This window comes from Cololabis saira, chromosome 4 (genome assembly GCF_033807715.1).
Source record: "Cololabis saira isolate AMF1-May2022 chromosome 4, fColSai1.1, whole genome shotgun sequence".
NCBI lineage: Eukaryota > Metazoa > Chordata > Actinopteri > Beloniformes > Belonidae > Cololabis > Cololabis saira.
In genome coordinates, this window is record NC_084590.1 from 19,040,543 (window position 1) to 19,060,960 (window position 20,418).

The 20,418-nt window shown below is 37.9% G+C and overlaps 4 protein-coding genes across 4 annotated transcripts; all 4 read left to right on the top strand.

Moving 5' to 3' along the window:
• The first annotated feature begins 371 nt into the window (after positions 1-371).
• On the top strand, positions 372-1,004 carry LOC133442293 (complement C1q tumor necrosis factor-related protein 5-like). The gene is made up of 2 exons (XM_061720259.1): positions 372-430; positions 514-1,004. The coding sequence occupies exons 1-2, from the start codon at positions 388-390 to the stop codon at positions 906-908; spliced, it is 438 nt and encodes a 145-aa protein (XP_061576243.1). The 5' UTR covers positions 372-387; the 3' UTR covers positions 909-1,004.
• A 644-nt stretch (positions 1,005-1,648) lies between these two features.
• Positions 1,649-6,676, top strand: polr2i (RNA polymerase II subunit I). The gene is made up of 6 exons (XM_061720260.1): positions 1,649-1,805; positions 1,943-1,997; positions 2,949-3,022; positions 3,781-3,855; positions 4,328-4,379; positions 6,332-6,676. The coding sequence occupies exons 1-6, from the start codon at positions 1,744-1,746 to the stop codon at positions 6,392-6,394; spliced, it is 381 nt and encodes a 126-aa protein (XP_061576244.1). The 5' UTR covers positions 1,649-1,743; the 3' UTR covers positions 6,395-6,676.
• A 3,880-nt stretch (positions 6,677-10,556) lies between these two features.
• pglyrp5 (peptidoglycan recognition protein 5) lies at positions 10,557-14,109 on the top strand. The gene is made up of 4 exons (XM_061720261.1): positions 10,557-10,704; positions 10,791-10,986; positions 11,115-11,233; positions 13,275-14,109. The coding sequence occupies exons 1-4, from the start codon at positions 10,557-10,559 to the stop codon at positions 13,448-13,450; spliced, it is 639 nt and encodes a 212-aa protein (XP_061576245.1). The 3' UTR covers positions 13,451-14,109.
• Positions 14,110-16,344: 2,235 nt separating this feature from the next.
• Positions 16,345-18,298, top strand: foxg1c (forkhead box G1c). The gene has a single exon (XM_061720514.1). It carries the CDS (start codon positions 16,345-16,347, stop codon positions 17,542-17,544), a length of 1,200 nt encoding a protein of 399 aa, XP_061576498.1. The 3' UTR covers positions 17,545-18,298.
• Positions 18,299-20,418: the final 2,120 nt, after the last annotated feature.

The following is a 20,418-nucleotide window of genomic DNA, read 5'->3' on the forward strand; positions in this document are numbered from 1 at the left end:
AACAACAGGTAAGAAGCTCTTTTCTCCAAAGTTAGATTTATTTTATACCTGTCTCAATTACCAAAGATAATTAGAAGTGTGTGTAAATGACTCTTATATAATTTCTGTTAATTTATGAGAGGACCCTTGATTTGCACTGATCCAGGGAATGCTCAAGAATTCAAGCACAAGGAAGGAAACACGACTGTTGATATTTTGAGTATTTTTACAATAATGTCATGGCACTTGGTGCATTATCTTTTGAAATAAAAATATCTATTACACAATTGACTATCTTGAATGTTACCCGACTCACTAGATATGACATCATCACTTACATAATTTATGTTCAAAGCGTCAAAGTTTTATATCATTATATTTGTTAAAGGTGTACTTCAGAGAGAAACGATGACTGCTATTCCAGGTCGTGGAGACAACATCTCTTCATCAGGTAGAAATCAAAAATTATTGTGTAGTTGTCAGTTGTGAAAACACAGGACATGGTTTTAATTATTATTATGTCACCCACTTTAGGGATTACAGCCTTCACAGCAAAGTTACACCCGTGTGACAGCTACCCATGCCACTCTGGGGTCCTGAAGTTTCGCACCGTGCTGATCAACGAGGGAGGAGGTTATGACCATGAAACTGGCATCTTCACCTGTCCTGTGGATGGTTTCTACAACTTTACTGTGCATGCGTCTGTGTGTGGCAGAGGGCAGTGTGCTATATTCAAGAATGGAGACGAAGTAGTGTCTCTGTATCACCCATCCTTTCCTGACAAATGTAGCCAAGTGGCCAGTATCAGCAGTGTGGTTAAGCTGGGAAAAAACAACAAGGTATCTGTGAATGTTTGGGGGCCTGGTAGAAATTATATTTTTTCAACAGGAGATAGTGACACCATCTTCAGCGGGTTTCGTCTGGGTTAATGGCATGAGAGTGAAAACATCAGAGTGATTCTTGAATGGGTTTTTCCCCTGTGTTACAACAAGGTGAAGCAACTTGACAGTTGTGTTTGCCCAGAAACATCAATAAAAGCAATATGCTGCTATGGTCATGCAATTGTTAGTGTTTGTGTTCTGTTTGTGTGGGCTGGGGTGGGGAGCTTTCTTGTATTTCTTTTTTCTTTTGATAGGGAGCCTTTTTGTATTTATTTTATTTTATTTTATATTTTATTTTATTTGATTTTGTATTTTTTTATTATTTTAATTTTATTTGTAATTGAATTGTATTGTATTGTATTGTATTGTATTTTATTGTATTTTATTGTATTGTATTTTATTTTATTTTATATTTTATTTTATTTTGTATTTTTTTATTATTTTAATTTAATTTTTAATTTTATTTTTAATTTAATTTAATTTAATTTTATTTAATTTTATTTTATTTTATTTTATTTTATTGTATTGTATTGTATTGTATTTTATTTTATTTTATTTTATTGTATTTTATTGTATTGTATTGTATTGTATTGTATTGTATTTTTTATTTTATTTTATTTTATTTTATTTTATTTTATTTTATTTTATTTTATTTTATTTTATTTTATTTTATTTTATTTTATTTTATTTTATTTATTTATTTATTTATTTATTTATTTATTTTTATTTTTTTATATTTCCCCAACACGTGGGGGCGCTGTGGCTAAAACCAACATCCAGAATATTACGCGCATGCGCAGAGAGATTGTGTGTGAAACGCTTGAGTACAGAGTATCACTTCTATTAAATTTAACAGACTTTTCTTTATTAAATACAATTTCCAATGGATTTAGAGAGCGGTACATACGAGCCAGGGTTTGTTGGGATCCGTTTTTGTCAAGAATGGTGAGTCTTTAACCGTATAATCGTTGGAGAAGTGAGTCGCCATCCATCGCTGCATGTCAACGTGTTGTGTCTTTCTTAATCACGCACTTACTTACAGAATAAAGACATTTTCACCACGTTGACTCTTTTCTCCACAGTAATAACATGTTGTACCCTAAAGAAGACAAAGAAAACCGCATCCTGCTGTACGCGGTGAGTGTCTGCAGTAAACCCGAGCTTAGCCTCGTTAGCTCCTTAAGGATATGAGTTTAACATCAGGACTGCTCTGGAAATAATTCAAAAACTCTGTTTTGTCATTTGTTTTGTTGAATCTGGTGAGATTTTAAGAAATTAGTTTTGAATATTTTACCTGATCTGTTAAGAGTTTGTCCAGAAAATTAAATGTATCGTGAAACCTGAAACTTAAATTACATGTTTATAAGCTACTTATAAGTTAAACCTGCCACACTACCGAAAGTATTGACAGGTGGTAAACGACAACGCTTCTTTCTCTCTTTTTTTTTCTTTCTTTCTTTCTTTCTTTCTTTCTTTCTTTCTTTCTTTCTTTCTTTCTTTCTCTCTTTCTTTATTTCTCTCTTTCTCTTTTTCTTTCTGTCTGCCTGTCTGTCTTTCCGTCCTTCCTTTCTTCCTTCCTTACCTTCTTTCTCTCTTTCTTTCTTTCTTTCTCTTTTTCTCTCTTTCTCTTTTTCTTTCTCTTTCTTTCTTTCTTTCTCTTTTTCTTTCTTTCTGTCTGTCTGTCTGTCTTTCCGTCCTTTCTCTCTTTCTTTATTTCTGTCTGTCTGTCTTTCCGTCCTTCCTTTCTTTCTGTCTTTCTTTCTTTCTTTCTCTCTTTCTTTATTTCTCTCTTTCTTTCTGTCTTTCTTTCTGTCTGTCTGTCTTTCCGTCCTTTTCTTTCCTTCCTTCCTTCCTTCCTTCCTTCCTTCCTTCCTTCCTTCCTTCCTTCCTTCCTTCCTTCCTTCCTTCCTTCCTTCCTTCCTTCTTTCCAAACCCAAGTTTGCATGTCTCTTTCCATGAGCAGTGTGCTGTCAGCCAGTCATCAGACTCTGCTTTACAGTGAAACCAGAATATCACTGCCGTCCTTTACAATGTATGTGTAAAAACATTTTTACCGATTTATTTATTGTATTTATTTTGCACCTCCAGTGCAGAAACTGTGACTACCAGCAAGAGGCAGACAACAGCTGCATCTATGTAAACAAGATCACCCATGAGGTTGAGTAAGTAAACACAGATCTACACAATGGTTTTGACATGTCTGGAATGAATCAATACATGAAATGACATATTCATACATCAGTCACTGAGAATTGATTACTGTTTTAATTTTACTTCTGTACCTGCAACACTTTTGGTATAAATTAAGAAGGAACAGGTAGACTCTTTCTGGCTCTTTCAGAAGAACACTTGGTACACTTTCATGAATTTAGTGAAAAAAAACTATTGTTTTATTGTGTTAGTCCCACTGAGATTGAGGGGGATCAAACTTCTCATAGTCGGACTGACGCGCCAAGATAATGTGGTGGAAGGACACAAGCTAATCCGTGCATGTAAATGTTCAAAGGGACAGCAACTGGTCTACATGCTCTGCACGTGCTCCGCTGGAAGAGTATTGGAATAAATCAATACAGACCACTATAGGAAACAAAATAAAATCTAAAATTTACTGGATGTATGAAATGTGCAGAGCTGTACGTCTCTCCAATTTACAGTGGGTCATATTTCCTAATTTTCTGCACCCAGTTTAACCAAAGATTTATCATATGTTTTAGTGTGTGTTGTAATAGGTCAACTGAGCTTGAGCCACTAATTTCACCTAATCTGACACACTTTGGTTGCTAAATAGATCCCCTTCATGTGCATGTAGACTACAGCATCAGGTTGACAGTTGGATTTATATGTAAATTCTTTATAAGAGTCTCAAATTAATGACTAGCCAAGTCCCAATCATTGTCTTCTTTTTTGTTTTTTTCCCCAGTGAACTGACTCAGATCATCGCTGATATAGCCCAGGATCCAACACTACCGAGAACAGAGGATCACCCCTGTCCAAAGTAAGGTTTTACCACATCCGCTTGAACTTTTTATGGATTTATTTTATTTTACCTTGGTTCAGTGCTCAGTGTAATGGAATTTTGTAACGTCCAGCTCATAGTAGGTTTAACAGGTTTGACCATCCACACAAGAAAGAAGAGAGTTTAACCTAAAATCTGTATCTGTAGTTAAATATATTTAAAACAGCCACATGCATTTTTATGCTAAATCACAGTAGGATCAACAACCTGTAGCTCTTTCAGGACCTAGAATTAAAATTGTTACATTTTGTGGCAGTCACAGCTCATGTAGAGTTGTCCATTGCTTATTACCTGTTCATTGTTTGGTTTTACTCGTTATTCTTGGTTAAATAATATTTTTTGACAGAAGTGACAGCATGTGCCCCTCTTGTTGAACACCATCCTGGAAATGTTGTGATTCTCAATACTTGTATGAGTTTTTAACATTGTGCCGTTCCTTTTCTCTCCTCAGGTGTGGTCACAAGGAGGCAGTGTTCTTCCAGTCGCACAGTATGAAGGCTGAGGTAATGAAAAAAAGGATACATTCACATAAGCTAAGTTGTATGGTGCCAATCCCAGGCACGATTGAGATATGTTGTTGTCATTTTATAGTAGTATCCAAACATGTAGGGAAAATTGTTAAACCTTCATTGCGAACTCGATATATTTCAAAATCCGTCATTAAAAATGGTGTTCCACTCACTAGTTAAGCATGTACATCATCATACATTGTTGTCTATGGTGGTTATTATGATAAACTATTGTTTAAAACCAGATTTGCACTTATGAAGTTTCTCCAGGAGATGGTGTAGTCTGACAGCAGTATGATGGTTCGAGTTAATTCAATTTAAAAAAAAAAAAAAAAAAATTAGCCAAATCATCTCTGCCAATGACAAACAACTTTGACTCTTGTTGGGTGAATTGAATAACTGAAGTTTGAAGAAAGAACACGTATTGGCAATTTAACATTTTATCCATTTAACAAACAGGAGCCACAGTAGCGTGTGGAAGAACCATATACAATAACCTGGAAACCTCGTGCTGGTCACAGGTCTGGACACACACTGCTGTGGGAGTGCATCCCATTCTTCAACCAGTTTGTCACAAGTCAGCCAACGTGGTTGTGTTGGTGACTCTGGCCCGAATCTGGACTCATCACTGAACACTATGTTTTTGCACATGTTCAGGTTCCAGTGCACGTGTTGCAGAGACCAACGTAAGAGTCAATAGCAACAGGAAAATAAGCTGTTTGTCATTGGCAGAGAAGATTTGGCATTTTTTTCTTGGGCACAGCCCACATACTCAGCTCTGCTGCTCATTCCACAAATGCATGTTCCTCACAAATGTGTTACCTAATGACAAATGTATGATTTGTGGAGTGAATATGTTCTGCAGTGAAAGAGAGTAACATGTAACACAGATGGAATTAGATGCGCTTTGTATCTTATCTGAGAAGATATTAAGATGGGCTATACAGTATTGATACACATATTGGTGGTATCAAAGTATCAAAATGTTTTTTAAACATTAAAAGCAAAGTGGCAGTGCAGCTACCGATATACATCAGCAGGTGGTGTAGTTTTACCATCTGGAGGGATTTAACTGGAAGTTCTACTATGAAACACACAAATACTCCTACCATACTGTAATTATCTGTAACTTATCTGTTATCGGTCTCTCATGGGTATAATACAACTCTGGTATGGTGGTGTTTTTTTTTTCCATAGTTTGTTTTTTAAATATACACATATCTGGACCTCAGTTCCTAAAGGTGGGGGCATTTGGTGCTCCTTCGCAGTTGCATGTCCAGGATTTCAGCAAACACTGCAAGCTCTCCTGGCCTTCTTCTGCTTGCCTGTGTCACATTTTTAGTCCTCCTGTATCATCCAAAATCCATGTAGAGATTCAGGGTCGAGGATATGCCCCTGCAGCCACACCTAGGAAAAAAAGGGGGGTTTCTCCTGACTCCTATCAGGATCATCCGTCCCATCCCGGGGATCTGACGCTCCATTTGATGATTTTTGAGGGGAGGGGAGTCAAAAAATATATTTCTTTTTGCTCTCCATTTTTCTTGTGCTCAACATCCATAACTTATCCTTTTCAACTCATTGCATTTGAGATATTTTTTTGATAATCAGCTGGTCTTTGGAAACCTTATCTTCTGCTTCCACATGTAAACAACTTTCCTTGGTCGTGGCATTAAAACTAATGTTTAAAAATGGCCAGAATTACTAGTATAAAACCTCCAGGTCAGAAAAACATCCAAACCAAATGATTCAAAAATAATGGTTTCAACACAATAAAGCTCAGAAGCAGCAGCAAAAGAAGAAGCCGTTTGACACTACAACACGCTCCCATTCGTGAGTTCTGAAAGCTCTATGTGGATTGTGGCGTTATGATTGGCATTTTGAACTTACTTAAAGCCAAAAGTTAAATACATGTTGTGACATCTGTTATTTTCTGTCTTTTCTGTTAGGACGCTATGCGACTGTACTACGTCTGCACGGCCCCTCACTGTGGACACCGATGGACTGAGTGAAAGCTGGTGATGATGACAGGGTTGAGCATCTGGATCTATAGTTTTGCTCTTTGCAAATAGTATTTCAAGCTACTTCTCAGTCAGTTGTGTTTTACTCCTCCCTTTTCCAGTCTGTGTAGGAGCCGAGTGAGGTTTTGTAAAAAAGCTGCACTGCTAAAGTCTCTGATATCATTGTATTGTGATACTCCTATTTTTTTTAAATTGTGAATATAATGTGTTTAGCAGTTGTCATTTTGATAAAATTGTATTATTGCAATAAACCAGATTTTTCTTGTTTTACTTAAAAAAAATGTTGGGCTCTTAATTCTGTCAATTGTAGTTCAGCAATCACTTTAAAACAATGTATATTATTTAGCTTGGTAGTGATTTAGGCTAGTTGTTCATAACCAAATTACTTAATTCAAATAGTTTATTTGATAGGCAAAGAAAATGGGCAACATGTAGGATACCTGAAGGAAAAAACAGAATCTAAGTACTTTCCTGACTGGAAAGTCATCTTTGCTACAATAACAAGGGTATTTTTGTCTTTATTTTATTTTTGTTCCTTGTTTTTTTTCGGTAGTCTCCTTATAAAAGTGTTACTGTACAGATCACCTCAAGGGAAACTTTTGGAAAAACTCAACATTCCTGTATATGTTGGAAATTATGGTGAAATCAAAGAGTCATGTAAACGTCATGTAAAGTGTCTTTATTAGAAATCAAATTATCCACATGCACACCACCCTAAAAGATTCTGCACAGTAAACACAAGGTGTTTCACCTGACAGCTTCAACATATTCAGGTGATAGAAGTTCTATCTTTTTTTTATCTATAAATCCCTTTCTGAATTTTGTAGTTTTGATGTTGCAGAATTTCCCTTTGGGGATAAACAAGGTATTTTTCATTCACTTTAAACTGTTTATCAGATCTGGTGCGGTACACTCTATAGAGCCTCAACAATATTTCTTCAGTAGTTTCCAACACATTATAGTAATTCCTCAAAAAACACATAAAACCCTCAGGTGGACAAGTTTGGCAGATTCTTCTTTGTTGTGTTGACTTGTTCAGAGGTGTTCCCACCACTAATGGAGAAGAGAAATAAACCAAGAGCTTCTTTAATAGGAAAATTCTAAGCTTTGTCGTGCCAAAGGTCTGTAATTTTATTATTACATTTATTCATTTGCTATACCCATTTCATAGGGCTTGAGCCTATCCCACCTGTTGCTGAGTGAGGTTCAAGGTGTCTGTGCATCACAGGGCTGCACACAGGCCGTCCTGACAACCATGGCCACTCACACTAAGCAGGCACCATCCAAACGATTACCATCATATCTCCTTCCTTAGTGTTGTCAGTATTGGCACAATGTTTACTTGGTGCAGTTATAACTGGTTGTCAAATGCATACAAAAGAAGAGGTCAATGATGTGTCTTGTGATCCTTTTTGGATTGTAACTTCATGTCAACAGTCCCAGAAACTAGATAGATTCCAGCGTTGAGACTGGGCAACTTCCTAATTGTGTTCATAGCGAGACTGGGTTCTTCCTTTCTCACGGTAGAAATGCTGAAGTCATGTAATTAGGTCTTTATATAATTTACTGTATGTGACAATGTATTTTCCTTTCTGGCGTCAGCAGCATGACTTCTTACCGACATCAATGAAGTCCTGTCCCACTAAATCAGATGCAGCACCAAACTGCCCCTGAAACTTGACCAAACAGACGGATGCAGACACAAAATCCCAGCTACACGTTTTTTTGTTCTGAGAAAAAAATTGTAAACAAAAGCTCTGGACAACTCTGGCAATTGTTGTTTTCTTTAAATATATGCATTAACTCTTTGCTGCAGCTTTGGTAAAGCACAGGATACAAATTCTTATTTTTTTGTAAAACACAACAACAAAATGTACGTTTCTTAGAAATGAAAGCTTTTTCGACCTACCTCAGAAAACCAGTGTCACAACACAATTAAGTGCTTCATCCTGAAATGTAACCTGAAACTATGCTATGCAAGGAAGAAGCCATAAATAAACTCAGGTATTTTATTTATTTTATTTTGAAAAGTGAAGATTGTGTTCTATTTGCCAAAAAAATGACAAAGAAATCAAATGAAGTCAACAAATGTTGCAAAAGCCAGCCAGCATCTATGGTGGTACGGGGGAATATTGATGCGTCAGGACTTCTGACTCGCATTAGAGTAGACTGGTATTTTGGACCCGTGTGGTACAATCAAACTGACATCTTTTCCATCGCGGTGTGATGATTCAGTGTGATGATTCATGTAGGCAATCATTCTGCATGACTTATGACGATATGCTTTCATAAACACCGAGAATGAGTGGTTGAATGGCCTGCCTACAGTCCAATCCCCCTCCTGCTGCAACTGGATGACTCAACTGACGATTCAGACAACGATGGCCGTAGACTGCTGAGTTGCTGTTATACTAAATTAAGCAGTAACGGAAACAAAATGTGATGGAAATGTACTATTTTTAATATTTACTCCGTTATTCTCTTTCATTCATGAGTTAATTGTTTTTACTGACAGTTTTTACTTGAGCAACACGACTAAATAAATACAGTGGTGAACATACCCCTTTTACTATCATTATGCATCATTTTTGTTTTGAAAGTTTTATGACATTTTATCATTACCATATATATAAGTAATTCAGATTGTATGTGTTTTTAATAATACAGAAGGTGCAGGTTTTCAGGCTCCTTATTCATTTGAAGGTCACACCACCTGCTCTCTGGTTTCCGTAGACTGAGGTGCTGCAGGGATGAGAAAAAGTATGTGAATCTTTTATAATTAATAGTTTTTCTGCATTCATTTGCAGTAAAATGATATCTGAGGATCATCAGAATTAAAGTGATACACCAACTCAGTGTACTTAAGCCGATAATACAAACAACCAGAACTGTCTTTATCAAGACACTGCATCTTTGTTAAACATGTTTTTTAAACATTCACAGTGCTGGAGGTAAGTAGTAAGTGAACCCTTGGAATCAAAGTTTAACATCCTTCGGCTATAAGCAAGTGCTTTTAGCTCTGGTTCAAACCTGCGCAAAGTTCTGGAGGAATCTTTCGAACATTTCTTATAACAGAAATGTACTTTCATGCTTAGGGTCAATCTCTTGCTGCATCCGCCAGCTTGTAAACTGTAGCTGGTGGACATCCATGCCAACATTATCCTGTAGGATAATTTGGTAGATTATTATTACCCTGTAGGATATTTTAGGAGATAATCTCTCCTCAACTGCAGTAAGCAGTCCAGGACCTGTGGCAGAGATGCAAGCCCAAATCATGATGCTGCCCCACCATGCTTCACCGTTCCGAAGATGTAGGTCATCTGGATGTAGGTCAGTTAGATCAGCAGCCTCCTCAAAGGTGCTCTGTTATGATTCCCAACTTGTTCGGTGGCCCGGGTTTGGTATTGTCACCTTCCTGGTCAGCAATGTCTGTTGTCCATCCCAGTGGTGTCTTAAACCTTTAGTTATTTCTAGTGTCTTCTTTACCTGACTGAGAGGGTCTGCATTGTGGCTTTAAACTGTATAACAAAACACCTGAACACTGGACACCAATTATGCTATTATTTTACATAAACATTTTAACATTTAAAATGTTATTTCAGGTGGGAACATCGGAAAGTATCGCTGTATTTGAGCTGACTCAGGATCAGCACAAACTAACTGGTGCTAAGTCAAGCCTCGTCCTCGAATTAGCAACACATCAAAACATGTTCCCTGTAAAATATGCATGATAGTTCTCTGTTAGGTCTTCATTCACAGCTCTGAAGCTATCCTCAGAGGTCAAGACAGTACTAAGTCGCAAAAGTGATGACAGCTAGCCACTTGATATGCCTTTTGTGGGAAATTACTGCAGAGAACACATTCATTCCAAGGGGTTAACATACTTTTTCTTGCCAGCCTATGATTAACAGTATTGCAAAACAGTACCAGCTAATTTCCTGGTAAAACTCCAAGGACTTTTTCATTTGTTGTGAAGAAGCCATGTTTGGAGTGTGTGAAACAAACTTCCACTGAGTTTCCTCCGGGGTGAGCAATATTTGGGTATTATTCAATTCTACTTCCTCTTTTTTCAAACATATATTCCTAGCAGCCGGTTGGGCAATCGAAAACTATAACTCTGCAGGCCGAACCAGTTGGAAAATAACTGGTTTGCATGTATCCACGTGCAACAACGGAGAACAAGGAAGGTGTACTTTCCAAGACCACACCCACTAAAACCAATTGTGATAAGGGAGGTTACATAATCTGCCTCTGGTCAGTCATCACAGTCAACGCTGCCTGCAGACTGACGGAGCAAACGGGTATGAAAGCAGATAATGATCTTTACTAATTGGTTTTCACTTATGAAGAATTATTAATACATGCTTTTGTTTGTCTTCAATTTCAGTGAATATGATTTCAAGACTGCAGTGGGGAGCGGTGGCCCCAAAACAAAAGGAGAAGCTTAGAGGTCAAGCGCAAAGAGTTGTAATACACCACACCGCCCTTCCAAGCTACAAAGACTTTGGAGAATGTAAAGATCATGTTGTCAGCATTCAGAGAATGCATATGAACCAAAGACACTTTGACGATATCGGATACAAGTGAGTACTACTTTTGCAAAAGGAAAATGTTTCAATTTTGGGCTAATTTTGGAAATTTGAATCTACAAAGGAGAAACATTGGATAAAATAACTTGTTAGATTCTTAAAATACTTTCTTTATGTTCCAGTTTTCTTGTTTCAGCAGACGGCACTGTGTTTGAGGGCCGTGGCTGGGGTGTGGTTGGAGCACATACCAAAGGCCACAACAATGACTCTCTGGGCATTGCCTTCATGGGGAATTTCAACAGTAAGCACTCTGTTTGTACTAGTACAACAACACCACAGAAACACAAGACTGTATCATGTGCAACCTCAAATCAGAAAAAGGATGATGTGCAATTTAATTTCACGTCTCAATGCATGTCCATTTTTGTATTTCAAACCAGCAACACATTTAAAACAAAAAAAGGGTAGCGCAGAAACAGGTTATTATTTTTTTATTGTTGCATTCCTTTTCACAAACCCTAAAAAGATGCTCTTGCATTGAGGAAAGCAAGTAGCAAAGATTTAATTTGTAATATTGTCCCATTCTTCTGACAAATGTGTTTTAAGATGTGCAAGAAGAACAGTATGGAGTCATTGTCACATGTTTTTATCAAAATCTTTTCACACATTCTCTAACTGGTACAATACAGTACTCATACCCTTATCTTCCTCGGCCGTGACTTTCCAATGTGTGCAATGTATCCCAGGAAAATATGGCAAAATTAGTACAAGAAGCTCATTCTGCTTTTCTGTAATTAGTTCACTCTATGTGGCAATACCACCTCTGGGACAAAATGCCATTACAAGATGTGTCCGTCCATCCCCACTCGTTACCACAGTATTGTCAGTGGCTCTTTAGTCAAAACAGCAGTGATCAATAATGTGTTCAGATACGACGGAGTATTAGGGCCAAACTAAGACAAAAAAATTTGGAAATTACGAGAATAAAGTCATAATATAATGAGAATAAAGTCGTAAAATTACGAGAATAAAGTCGTAATATTACGAGAATAAAGTCGTAAAATTACGAGAATAAAGTCGTAACATTACGAGAATAAAGTCGTAATAGAATAAAGTCGTAATATTATGAGAATAAAGTCGTAATATTACGAGAATAAAGTAGTAAAATTACGAGAATAAAGTCGTAACATTACGAGAATAAAGTCGTAATAGAATAAAGTCGTAATATTATGAGAATAAAGTCATAATATTATGAGAATAAAGTCGTAATATTACGAGAATAAAGTCGTAAAATTCCGAGAATAAAGTCGTAAAATTCCGAGAATAAAGTTGTGACATTACGAGAATAAAGTCGTAATGAATAAAGTGGTAATTTATGAGAATAAAGTCATAATATTATGAAAATAAAGTGGTAATTTATGAGAACTCTAACAGGAAGAGCAGTCTTCTCCCTGTGTTAAAATGAAGAATATTGAGCATCTTGTGAAGTTATATTGATATATTTATAATATATTACGACTTTATTCTCGTAATATTATGACTTTATTCTCATAATTTTACGACTTTATTCTCATTACATTATGACTTTATTCTCGTAATTTCCTTTTTTTATTTTTTTTGTTTGGCCCTAATACTCCGTCGTATTCAGAAGTAATGTTGCTACAGAAGAGATATGGCTGGTGTCACAAAAGTGTAAACACCTTTGTCAAGGGTGCCATTACGGCTCCATACTATCAAAGATCCTGCATATTGATTGGTGTGACTACAATAAACATTTCCACTGTGTGGTGGTCCATCTCACATGGACCTCAGAGACATGGGTGCTGGCTCTGAACAACGGTAACATGAGGCCTCTTTCTTCCACAGTAAAGCTTTAAGTATAGGAAAGGCACATTCATGATGTAGTGCTTGACAAAGTTTCACTTAGTAATACTTATTTATTTTGTTTCATTAATGAATCCCTGTTTTGATGAAGTGCCACCAGAGACCATGGATGTCCAGCTTAGATTTGCACACTTTGCACTCTAAAATACTCCAGATTTCTTGAACTATTTAATCATATTGCGCTGTATAGTTCATGCATTTGACAAAGTTGGGATTCTCTGCCCATCCTTGCTCCTTAAAAACTAATTCATATTAGGAAATGAAATTAAAATAACAAGAAAACTTAACATTCTCTTCTGTAAATGTTATCGATTTTTCTAATTTACATATTCCATACTGTACCAACTTCTTTTTTTTTAAGACTCCAGGTTGTATAAATCAGATTAATGGTTTTATGATGTCTGTGACAAACATTATGCTGCCAAAAATAATAGTCCTCCTACTTCTTGTGATTTCAGATGACACACCAAGAGAAGAGGCGATATTGTCGGTCAAACAGCTGCTCCAATTCGGAGTTTCCCAGGGATTTTTAGAAGCACACTTTGTCCTGTGTGGGCACCGAGATTTGGGAGCCACAGAATGCCCAGGAGAAAATCTTTACGCTGCTCTACCACAACTGAGAGGCACAACGTAACGTTTGCAGTGGATTTTTCTCCAGAGAAATCGGCACCCATGCCCTCATTACCTCTTGTTTCATCCCATTTATGGAACAAAAAGGGTGTTAGGAAGAAGAAAGAATAATCAAAACACTCACTAATTGTTTTTTTTTCTTTTATATTTTTCTTTATCTCAAAATTTCAACTTGGAGCTCTTTTAAAATAAGGATTGTGTTGCACTACCCATGAACTCTGTCAGGTTGTATCTTTCAGCAGAGGGAGCCATTACAGGGGATTATGCCAACTGCCTCCAGCTGTCTGCAAATGAGAAGCACTTTCATGTGGCATCTCAATCCGCTTTTGAATTGAATATGGTCTTGTAAATTGTTGTTATTCAATTTTTAAGTTAACTTGGTCAAGCTGCAATATGCTTATGGAGTGCAATATTACCGTATTTTTTTAATGGAAAGGACTTGATGTTATATTGTAAATAAAGATTTATGAACTGCATTTCTTCTAATCATGTACTCCAGTATTTTCAGTAAGAACATTTCGATTATGAGCGATTATTATGATACTTGATTATAGAAATAGTTTAAGTCACACTCCTTTACTTCCCTAAAATCACATCAATTGGATATTCTGGAAAGAATTTAAAAAAAGGAAAGGGTATCATGGCCTTGAAATAGGGGCTAGAATATGGTAATCTCACTGTGAGTGCAGCGGCTAGCACACTCAGCCTGACTAAATCACTGTTGTTGTTTGTTAGCTTTTCATTTGAAAGATTTCTCACACTGTATAAAAAATATCTGCTAAGCCCCTCCTGCAAGTAGTCAGTATTATCTCCTACAGTAACTAAATCACATATGTTGACTGGCTGACCTCAATGTTTTTAGATTGCACGTTGTCCTCTGCAGATCCACAGAATAAATCTCCATCTATACTACTAATTTTTGATTTTTCTCATGATAAGTCTCATAAGATTAAAAAAAGATCTAATGCACATGTTAAAAAGGTGAATAAACCCTTGTCTGCCGAAAAGTTTTAGCTGACGGGGGTCTTTAAGCCCTTCTCTGATGGAGGATGGGTCAATGGCACTCTTGTTTAAGTTTCATTATTTGTTTTAAACAGCTAAATAATGAAAGCGTGTTTCCGGAGCGGTGTCCTTGTGCAGGTGTTTCCAGGAGCCATTACGAGGTTGTAGTAAACAACACATGTACTGGAATCTAATGCTGAACCGAGGAAAGTTTGGAAAAATGAGCTGCAGTTGTTGAGAAAGCGGTATCTGCTGCATGCACAGCTGAAAGTATTCCCAACAAGTACTGACTTGTGAGTGATTTTCGAGAAGCTGCCTGTCACACTGACTTTTCTATGCATATGACAGATTATGAAAATGCCATTTCTTGTGTCTCATAAATCAAATGCCAACTTAAACAGGGGATTTTATGAATAACAGCTAAAGAAAAGAAAGAATCTTGTGCTTGTTTTGAAAATGTGGTCTCATGGCTGCTGTGGTTAAAGCTGCAACTTTTTTAGATCAGTCAGCTCAAAAGGATCACTCTCCTCTGTGATCAGTCAGAAAAGGAAATCATCTATGCTTTTCAATAAAAGGGAACATTGAAAAGGCATATACTCGTCAATATCAGTATCAGAACAGATGTTAAACCCATCCTCTTATTTTCTTTGTTCCTCTTAAGTTGTAAACAATGTATTTTAAAATCTTGTTTTATATGTATACTGGGTGGATGGATGGATGGATGGATGGATGGATGGATGGATGGATGGATGGATGGATGGATGGATGGATGGATGGATGGATGGATGGATGGATGGATGGATGGATGGATGGATGCACAAATGGATTGATGGATGGATGGCAGCAGAAATGAAAACAGCAGCTTCTACTTAAAAACCTTCAGTTGAAGAGTCATTTCAAACATAAAACAGAACAAAACTGTGTTGTGACCTCTGAGTCTTTTCTGCAACATGTACAATTCACCACAACAGGCTGTGATTCACTTTAAAGCTTGACTACAACAATTACATCATGCAAAATACCTCTGTGCCTTCAGCATAGTTGCCTTTAAGGTTGATTGACAGTTTTTTATTTCTATTTTCAAACATTCTTGAACATATTTAATGGAACATAATCAAAATATTGACATATTTGATCTAATGAAGACCTTGTCCCTCTATCCGCCCTCATGCAATAAAAATATAAATGAATCAAATTCATTTCATTCCGTCATATTTAAAAAAAGAAAGAAAAAAAGGCTTTTGGTCTGCTGTTTGGAGGAGAGTTGTTTGTATGCAATAACTGATCACTAATCCATCCTGAATGAACAATACTACAATACAAAGTGCAGAGTGCATGCTGCAGCTTGCGGTTCACGTGTAATATTTGCACCTGAGAGCCGCTGATTCGTCAGACTGACTTCACCCTCATTCATCCCGGTGTTGTGCACAACACCGGTTTCAAGGGTCTCGGCGGGGGAAGCACGTGTGCTTGGTTGCCTCATATTGGCATATTATATATTTGGAGTTTTTCTATGTTACAAAAATGCAACAAAAAAAGTATAAATAGCCTACATACCATGTGAGTTATAGCCACTTGTGTGGTTGATTGGTGGTTTTGAATTCTTCTTCCTGAAATGAATACAATCTGTCTAATACTGTAAAATGCGCCAATTATATCTGGAACAATTCACTTTTGAACCCCGTAGCCTGCAGACTAATGCATAACGTTTTGCATAAAGACTCCTGCGCTGCTGTGATCATGCGCATTCGTTGGCACGCAGCTCGGCCAGCGCGTCTTTTGCTCCTCACTACTTTGAATCAGCCTTGCTCCGTGCGCTCAGTGACGCGCTCTCCTGCGAGCTCCACTCTGGACAACTTCGAGGAATTGTAGTAGGAGTGACTTTGCGCTTTGGAGATGGACGCGGAGGATTTGAAAACTCCTGACCGGATCTTCCACAAGTCTTCTTTCAGCATCAGCAGCCTGTTGTGGAGAAGAGAAGAGGTGATGGATGACCGAGAATGTGCGTCTCCTCCACGGAAAGTGCGCTCATCTCACCCAGCTGGGAAGACAGGTCAAGAGGAAAACTTTGCCAAGGAGGAAAGCTGTGAAAACTCAAAGCAGCGCGCTAAAATGGATGTTAAAGCGGTGAAGAGAGAGGAAAATAAGGGGGATTCGGATAAAAGTGAAGGAGCAGAGCAGAGCGTTAAACCCGAGAAACCTCCGTTCAGTTACAACGCGCTCATCATGATGGCGATCCGCCAGAGCCCGGAGCGGCGGCTCACGCTGAACGGCATCTACGAGTTTATTATGGACAACTTCCCCTATTACCGACAGAACAGACAAGGGTGGCAGAACTCCATCAGGCACAACCTGAGTCTCAACAAATGCTTCGTTAAAGTGCCGCGCCACTACGATGACCCCGGTAAGGGCAACTACTGGATGCTCGACCCCTGCAGTGAGGACGTCTTCATAGGAGGCACTTCGGGGAAACTCCGGCGCAGAACGACGGCGTCGTCCCGGTCCAGACTAGGAGTAAGAAGAGGAGGGAGTCGACTGGTGTCCTCAAGCGCGGCGGCGGCCAGCGTCACTTTGGCTGCAGCCAGTTCGTTTTACTGGCCGGTGCCGCAGTTCCTGCCTCTCCAAACACCTGTGCGCGCACACTTTGGCGCAGGCGCCTACCTGAGCGCGCACCCTCGCTTCTCCAGCCACGCCGCCTCGGTCGCCTCCCAGCGGGCCCGGCTGAGCGCAGGGGCCGCAGACGCAGAGCGGCTGGTGCAGACGCACCAGAAGATGTCTTATATCAGAGTCAGCTGTGCGCAATCCCGCCGCAACCAGACTTTCTCCGCGTCCATCCCCGCCTGCACCCTGCCGCTGTCGGACCCGTGCCCTTTTAACGTGATCTCGGGACAAGCCAGCTATTTTTATTCCCACCAAATACCCTGCGCCGCCGCGTTCAGTCCGTGTCAAGAGGAGTGCGCCACATCCAAGACGTCGCCCGGAGAGTTTTTATCCAAGACTGGTTACTCTGACCACGGTGGATGCTGCTATGACATTCCAAATTACTGTCCTCAAGTTAGTTCAAGCCCTCCTTCAGCTTGGAATATAGAAAAATAAACTATTGTTAATAGTGACTTGGGCCAAAAACCCTGCTTAACTCACATAGAGAACTTTCTTGTTCATAATTTCATTGTGGGGGATATGAATGAGCAGTTTTACTGTACTTATACTATCATACAGTTTGTTTTCAATGAACAAAATAATAGAAAACACATAAAGTACCAACCCTTATCATAAGCAAACTCTTCCTCTAACACAATCATCTCCCAAAAGATGCAATAAATAAATAAAAAGTGGATCATTTTAACAGTGCAACGGACACAATAGATAATTCAAAAAAACTGTAATTAATGACTGATAAACTGATCCTCTTTTTTAGAGACAAATTTCTTATCTAACCTGTTTTCATTCAATTTTTCTAGGTATAATGCACTCATGAATAAGGAATATTGAAGTAATCTTTGCATGCATGTTCCCGTTTTAGGATTGATGCCATTTGAAAAATGAAAAAGAGAAAACAATTGCTTGGTCTGAAGTGATTTATTTTAGCCAGCTTGTTTACCAACACACTTGATGTTTATTTTAAGGCTGCAGTAGGCATGACAACATTCCCAGTGGCTTTTCTTTTTAAAAAAAATACTCTAATTGAATTACTCTTGTCCAAAGGCCTTAAATATTTCCAAAATATGCATTTACCGACTGAGCCGAAAATACAAAATTAAATGGCACTAAAACAGCTCATTTGCAGCACTTATTATCTACAATTTCATTAATGTTGCAACTAAAAAATATTGCATTCCTATTTTAATTACCTTACATGTAATTAAACAATAAATAATGCATTTTTAATTGTGTTTTCTTTTTACCTCATTAAAGCCTTACTGTTGTTGATTGGTCTTATTTGGCTGTCTTATTAAATGTTTCACTCTGGAGATTTGGAACTTGCACAAATGGACTGAACTAAACGTTTAAAGTGAAATATGTGACGTAAGAGCTTTTTAAGGGACACGGTGTGCATCAAGATCAACAGCTCACATGGCCAGGCAAAGGTTTCTGAGGAAAACATCCTGTTAAAATAGTGCGCAACTGTGATGTTTCTTAAACAGGTATCTGGCGTGCAGTTCCGCACATCTTATTAATCAGTCTTGTGTTTCCCGCAGCACTGACACAGCTGCCTGTTTAAACTTTCCCTCACCTCCACAGCCTCTTTCCCCGAAGGATATAAATTATTACAAAAGAAAAAAATATATATGGGAAAACAGATTAAAGCACCTCTTTGGATGGTTGCCTTTCTTTTAAACAAAAGGGCCCTTATATGAGAAGGCCTCAGCCCGTCACGCTCACAGTTGCATGTGGTTAAAGCAGACAGGGCTGGATCAGGTAACCTCACTGTTGGCAAACTCACTGTCTAGATATTTACACAAAGATACAAAGATAGTAGTCTAATGTCTTCTTTTCTGGCATGAGTAATTGTGATCGCAGAGTAGAGAGCAGGGGCAGAGCTGTGAATCAACAGGTTTGTTGTGTGATGTGTTGTATATCCTGAGGCAGTGGTAAGAAGATAGCCTTGCTGTTCCTGTGACAGCTCTGCTAAAACACACAGATTTGGTTTCATTATGATTTTGCCATTTGCACTGGCATAACTTGACGCTGATATCTGTTGCTAATTGTGTGCTCAAAGTGGCATAAATATGTTGGATGTTTTTACACAAAACACGAAAAAGTCAAAGGCGAATAAGTTTATTAGTCTTACAAAAGCAGTCTTTAACTATTCAGATCACATAGCCCACTTACATCAAACATTTGTATGTCTTTTTGATCCAAAAAGATGAATCACTATGGTCCAGAAGGTGGTTATTGGATCATGTGTAAAGATCACTGTCTTTTTATCAGAGATCAGTTTTCCTAATGAAAAGAAACAAACTGGCCTTAGGTCTTTGAAGATATATGACTGATTCTTAGCTCACCATACAAAATAGTAACTGCTTGATGCAATTTCTTTGTATAACCTTTGATTCAACACCTCTAACTAGTCCAAACATTTCTACACAGTTCTTAAAGATAACAGAATGATAAATCCCATTGATATGCAGGAAGTGCATTTAATGTTTAGTCATAAGCCTTATTCAAGTTGATTCAGTATGCTGGGCCTACACATGCCTTGCTGCCCATCTCAATAATAGTTGCTGCTCTCTTAATCTGCAAAGTGATTTCAGATTAGTAAATGCAGTTCCATCACATGTAAGATAACGCTGAGCTCATTTTATTCCACGGTTTAAGATGCATGTCTCTTGGCTGGGTTAGATGTACTTCATAAAGGTATAGCACCACTGTGGAAATCAATCCCATGCACTCACCTCTCTCTGCAGCACACAGGCCGCCATTATCTGGGGCAAGTGATTTCCACAGGTAGATGTGACCTTTGAAATAAGGTGGGTGGGTTGGGCGCTCATAGGCGTCTGTCTGTCTCTTGCCAGAAAGCCAATCTCTTAGTGTCTCATTGCTGCTGCGTAGCACACATCCTCCTTCTTTCTTTCTTTCTCCCTCCCTCTCTCTCTCTCTCTCTCTGACATGCATTACTTTGTTAAAGAGGTGAACTAACAAAGACTTAGCTGTTTGGTCTAAGGTATCAGTGTAGCCTTATTTTTTCCTTGACAATTTCTTGAGAAACGGTTTAGAACAAAAAAAAATTCATACATACATATATATATATATATATATATATATATATATATATATATATATATATATACATATATATATATATATATATATATATATATATATATATATATATATATATATATATATGTACATATGCTTTAATCTCGTTGTCTTATCAAAGTACTATTGTAATGCAACAATGATAATTGATTTTCAAGTAATGTCAACATAGAAGAACCTGGTTCTCATAAATCTGAACAGATCAGA

Coding starts and splice junctions, on each gene's coding strand:
- LOC133442293 (XM_061720259.1), top strand. CDS start 388: ATGACTGCTATTCCAGGTCGTGGAGACAACATCTCTTCATCAG. Junction 431..513: donor AGACAACATCTCTTCATCAG/GTAGAAATCAAA, acceptor CACCCACTTTAG/GGATTACAGCCTTCACAGCA.
- polr2i (XM_061720260.1), top strand. CDS start 1,744: ATGGATTTAGAGAGCGGTACATACGAGCCAGGGTTTGTTGGGATCCGT. Junction 3,023..3,780: donor AAGATCACCCATGAGGTTGA/GTAAGTAAACAC, acceptor TTTTTTCCCCAG/TGAACTGACTCAGATCATCG. Junction 4,380..6,331: donor CGCACAGTATGAAGGCTGAG/GTAATGAAAAAA, acceptor CTTTTCTGTTAG/GACGCTATGCGACTGTACTA.
- pglyrp5 (XM_061720261.1), top strand. CDS start 10,557: ATGTATCCACGTGCAACAACGGAGAACAAGGAAGGTGTACTTTCCAAG. Junction 10,705..10,790: donor CAGACTGACGGAGCAAACGG/GTATGAAAGCAG, acceptor CTTCAATTTCAG/TGAATATGATTTCAAGACTG. Junction 10,987..11,114: donor TTTGACGATATCGGATACAA/GTGAGTACTACT, acceptor TTTATGTTCCAG/TTTTCTTGTTTCAGCAGACG.
- foxg1c (XM_061720514.1), top strand. CDS start 16,345: ATGGACGCGGAGGATTTGAAAACTCCTGACCGGATCTTCCACAAGTCT.